General features: G+C 39.8%; 1 protein-coding gene across 1 annotated transcript; it reads right to left on the bottom strand.

Annotated features, from left to right (window-relative positions):
* Positions 1 to 3145: 3145 nt before the first annotated feature.
* Positions 3146 to 4887, bottom strand: LOC111468530. Its single transcript, XM_023113776.1, has 2 exons — positions 4228 to 4887; positions 3146 to 4062 (listed from the first exon to the last, which is right to left on the bottom strand). Exons 1-2 carry the CDS (start codon positions 4862 to 4864, stop codon positions 3281 to 3283), a joined length of 1419 nt encoding a protein of 472 aa, XP_022969544.1. The 5' UTR covers positions 4865 to 4887; the 3' UTR covers positions 3146 to 3280.
* Between the last annotated feature and the right edge of the window lie 420 nt (positions 4888 to 5307).

The raw sequence follows: 5307 nt of genomic DNA, 5'->3' as shown, positions 1-5307 counted from the left end.
AAAGATTTGTTCAAATAATTTAACAATAAAGCAGTAAATATCAGAGAGCAATCAACTCCTTTAAATTTTGTCTAACAGGAAATATCACAATTTTACTATAACCCATGTAAATTAGAGAAATAATTTTGTAGAGTTCAAACTAGAAACTAATGTCATGCGCTCATATAGGTTGACTCAGTTTTCAAAGGACGGAATCGAACTTTCATTAAAGATATATTCGTGACAACGACTTAAGCTAGCCAGGTAAGTGACCTTACTATCGGCATGATTATATTTGTTGTTTACACGTGTCCCATTATTCTGCACGTGTCATATATATTGATATGTGTGAATTATCTGTAGATCGATATGCTTCTTATTTGTTATGTATATGTTATAATATGTGAATTGTTTGATAATAATTACGGTACGATGTGTTCAATGATATGTTTGAGATAAGATACGAGAAGGATACACAAAACGAAATGTAACGATAGGAATAAAAGACGTTCATGAAACGTTAAGGTTAGGTTACATACCGGAATGATATGGATAAGAGAGATTGTTGGAAGAATACGGTTAGGCTACGAGTAAAAAGGGATAGGTTTGTGATAGATTGATAGAACGATGGCGTTAGGATTGATAGAACGAAAGCGTTAGGTTACGTTCTTGTGATGATATGACTGAGGTACGTTCACGTAATGATATGTCTGTGATAGGTATAAGAACGTTAAGGCTATGATAAGTTAGAAAACGATATGACTACGATTTACGTTATGACTTGTTTATGATATGATACATTGTGATGCAATATGTCATGGTATGATGTGTATATGATGAAATGTTATGTTAAAAGCATAGAACGTTATGTTAGGTCTCTTAAATTGTGTGTATACAACATGATATGAATGACATGAAATTACGATAAATGACATGAAATATAACCCCGTTAGAATTATGTATGATTTGAGAATTGAAGAATGAGAAACGATATGATATGAATGATGAACGATATCTGAAACGATATGAAAAATGATATGATATGTACATAATGCTAGCGGGGTTATATTAAAGGATAATGAAAATGGAAAATTTTTGGGACCTCATGCATTATGTGTGCTCATGCATTTGGGGGGATACCCCTATCCCATCATGAAGGTACGGACGCGTACATCCAATGGCAGGACAACGATCGTTATGCTTTACATAGCTCTGCCGTGACGGTTACTAGTTCTAACGGGTTCCGGCATAAGGGGCTCTCAGAGTATGTCCACCGGATAAGGAAAGTGGCCCAGTGGTGTGTGAACTAGCTGGTGAGCCCATACTCGCACGTATAGGTTGTGTGTAGAGTATATGGTACACGTCCAAAATTACCCGTTAGGACAGCATCGTAGGGAAAACGAAACGAAACGAAAGATAGGTCCCATCATTTCATTGCATGTGATTGTTGAATTTAACCCCAATAGTAGGGTCACTTAGTATTTCTTTAAATACTCAAGCCATGTGCTACTACATTTTTCAGGTTAAGGCAAGACATTCCTGTCTGGCTGATGATGGCATCGCAACTCGAGACCATGGTACATGCATAGGGTAATGGTATTTGTTTTCTTAGACTTAGGCTAGACTAGGATGTTTTTAACTTAAACTCTTATTCTTTGGAGTAGTTTTCGAGGAACAGGAGTTTACATTAATTAAATTAGAGAGTACTCCGGCTAAGGCCAACTAAGTAAGTGGCCTTACTATTGAATATGTATGAACTGTGTCGTACGATGTCGTATGTTAGTATGTGATGATGTATGAATTATGATTATGTATGAACTGTGTCGTATGATGCCGTATGATAGTATGTGATGATGTATGAGCTGTATCATATGATGTCGTATACTAGTATATGAGGATGTATGAGTTATGATGATGTGTGAGTTATGATACTTGAGGATCTGCGTAGTATATATATATTTCGATGAATGACGTACTTGATATGCTTGATGCACTTTATGCAATATGATGAGTATGATGATTGCGTGACGTTTACCTTAATATGATGATGTTTTCCATATTGAGCATGCTATATGATGATGAGTAGTATCATATTGCATCATGTCGTTAGATCGACATAGGACACAACCCTAACAGAATGAAAATGATATTAATATAAATATCAACGAGTATGTGTTACCTAGAGTAACAAGAGATGAGACTAGAGGGTTGGGTTAGAAGAGACATTATGATGGATTTAGAGGGATCTCATGCATATTGTATGTTCATAAGCATAGGGCTACTTCCCATAGAGATGGTGAGTGCGAACGCGCACAATATGATGATAAGTGCGAATGTGCACAGATGAGGGTGTTCATGAGACGCATGACTGATGACACTATGGAGTTCCGCTGACCTCTAGACGTCGCTACAGATTAGCTTGACCAGAGGGCCCAGGGGGTGTGCGAGCGCCCTGGGGATACACTCGCGCGTGTGAATCGTGTGTAGGGAAGTACTACACATCCAATTTGTTCGAGACTGGAGGCCACCCCGAAGATTTTAGAGATAGGTCCCGAAATCATGATTGCATGTGTTTGCATTTGCATGACCCCCTATATTGGGGCTACTTACTGAGTATTCTTTGAAATACTCCGGCCGTGTGCCACATCACTTTTCAGATAAAGGCAAGGCGCACTTATACGGAAGACGGCGATATTGCGAGCAGAGACTGTGGCACGTGCATAGGGTAGATTCATATTTAAATTTCTAGGTTTAGGTTAGAATATGTTATGCATTTCATTATTTTAAATTATTTTGTATTGTTCTTATTCTCTAAATTCCGGTATTTCGTATTTAAACACATAAGACCATGACTGTGATTTCTAGAAAACAGTATGTTTTAAATGTTTTCGACATTTAAACTATAGATGAAGTTTTCTTTTAAGAGTTATATTTGGTATTATAGATGAACATGAGACGTTAGTAGGGACTCTGAGTATGTAAAAATCTTGTCTCTCATTAGTATACCAAAAAAAATTAGAACCATCCTTCCAATCATATTGTACCTTCCTCCCCTCAAAGCTAAACATAAGAGTATTGGAGAAAGAAATATCATATAAATTAATATATATCCTCTTACAACTAATGTGAAGAAAGTTAAAAGAACAAAAACAAATTGTTTGGCTTCATTTTAATATTAGGAAATAAAAAATAAAGAAGGTTTCACATTTCAAGTTTCCACTTTTATTCTTAATTACCTTTTATGGTATAATTAGCATAAGGTTTATTGGTTTGATGAAGAATCCAGCAATTGAGATCAAACCTATCGTTTGCAAACAACTCCTTCACCTTCCATGTCACTGCCACAGCTCATATTGTCATAGGCTGTAACCTCCAAGGAACTGTCTTTTCCTTCCAACTGCCCGTTGAACCGTGCAACCGCACAATCCGTAGCAAAAGAACCTGAAGAAGCAAACTCCTTATCGCCCCCCAAAACAGGCATTGCTACTCCCATCTTGGCCCTGCTCACGTAGTTGCTACCATAAGTCTGCCCCAAAACCCCATTCACTTCCCCACTCAAAGCATAGAACTTGAAGCTCAAATCCAAATGGGCAAAGCAATCCTCTTGTGTAATCCCATACTTGTGGATCCTCGATTCCTTTTCCGTTATAGGAACCACAACGGCTTTGATTTTGAAGTTACCGGGTACATTGATCTCGACCGCATTCGTGTTGCGTGTTCTAGTTATTGTGATCCCCTCGTACGTGGTTGAATTACTCCAGGTGGCGCCCTCCCGGTTTGAGAGGACAATGGTTTGGTTGTTGAAGGAGAGGGAGAGGCGGTCGTTGGCGTCATCCCACGTTGAGGTTTTTCTAGCGCCGATGAAGAGCTGGTGGGAGTCAAAGAGGATGCCAAGGGATTGGACCCAAGTGAAGTCCCTCTTCATGTCGACGTTTCTTCTACCGATGAAGTGGGCGTTGATGTGGAGGTTGGAGTCGGTGACGATGCAGAAATCTCTGTCTTTTTTTCCATGGAAGTAGAAGGTGATTCCATCTCCTCCGATGAATCTTGGGTCTTGGCACACTGCTCCGGGACGGTTACAGTCTGTGGGTACGTAAAAAAAAAAAAGAAAAAGTTAAGAATAAAAACATATGTGCAGACAATATCATTACCTAACAATTTGACAGGAAAATAGGTTATTTGTCTAACTGGTTGTTTTTTTTTTTTTTTTTTTTTTTTTTAAAAAAAAAAAAAAGAGTGAAAACTTACTGCAAACGGCGCTGCAAGTAACACAATCAACCTCACATTGGCCGGGACAATCAGTTGGACAAGTCAACTCCATCCCGTAGCAATGCGGAAAGCTCCTATTCTTGCACCTAACTTTCTTCTGTCCGGACGCCTCAGATGATGGCGGTGGAGAAGGGGATGTTGGAGGGGCTGGAGTTGGAGGAATTGGAGGTGGAGGCTCCGTTGTTGCGGGTGGCGGCGGAGGGGAAGAGTAAACGTATGGGGGCGGCGGAGGGGAAGAGTAAATGTATGGGGGCGGCGGAGGGGAAGAGTAAACGTGTCGGGGTGGTGGCGGGGGTGACGAGTAAATGTATGGGGGTGGAGGCGGGGGTGACGAGTAAACGTACGGAGGAGGCGGTGGAGACTTGAGCTTGCGGGGTTTTGGTGGCGGCGGAGGAGGAGATGGGGGCGGAGGGGGTGGCGGAGTACAAACAGGTTTGCAAGAGGAACAATCAACAACACAAGTTCGAAGACAATCAGCAGGGCAATAGTGCTCAGATTTGTAACATTGAGGAAATTTCTTGTCTTTACATTTAACTTTCTTAGGCTTTGGTTTTGCCTCAACGGCGGCTGAGAGGAAGAGAAAGAACAAGAATAGGAGCGTCCTGATTTTTGGCATATTGGAAGCTTCTCATTTATTTCTCAAATTTGTGTTGTGGCAAATCAATGGAACTGCCTCCTTTTTATGGTCACATTTAATTTACTCCCTTCAATCATTGACTTTACTTGGTATTTAATTCATATACAATTCACATGGGGCTGCCGGGTCAATTTCCCAAAAGTCAACGCAAGTTAGAAATTAAAAATAGGTTTTAAACCAAATTAAATTAATTAGTAACTTTCAACTCTGTAAAGCTGTGAACTTTGAATATAGATGGGGCTGACTTGACAAACCTACGACTCCTCTCGAGCACCACACTAAGTGACTTCATTTCCAAGCATTCAAGTTTAGTATGCTTTACTTGTATTCCTAAGTTACGTTTTATTTGGTGTCTTTTTCCTTACTCCACTGCCGCACCTTTTTCTCTTTACCTACAAACACATGGACTATAAAACCTTCCT

Source organism: Cucurbita maxima, unplaced genomic scaffold (genome assembly GCF_002738345.1).
Source record: "Cucurbita maxima cultivar Rimu unplaced genomic scaffold, Cmax_1.0 Cma_Scf00037, whole genome shotgun sequence".
NCBI lineage: Eukaryota > Viridiplantae > Streptophyta > Magnoliopsida > Cucurbitales > Cucurbitaceae > Cucurbita > Cucurbita maxima.
This window is presented reverse-complemented; position numbering and strand designations above follow the sequence as displayed.

Coding starts and splice junctions, on each gene's coding strand:
- LOC111468530 (XM_023113776.1), bottom strand. CDS start 4,864: ATGCCAAAAATCAGGACGCTCCTATTCTTGTTCTTTCTCTTCCTCTCA. Junction 4,063..4,227: donor TACTTGCAGCGCCGTTTGCA/GTAAGTTTTCAC, acceptor ACGTACCCACAG/ACTGTAACCGTCCCGGAGCA.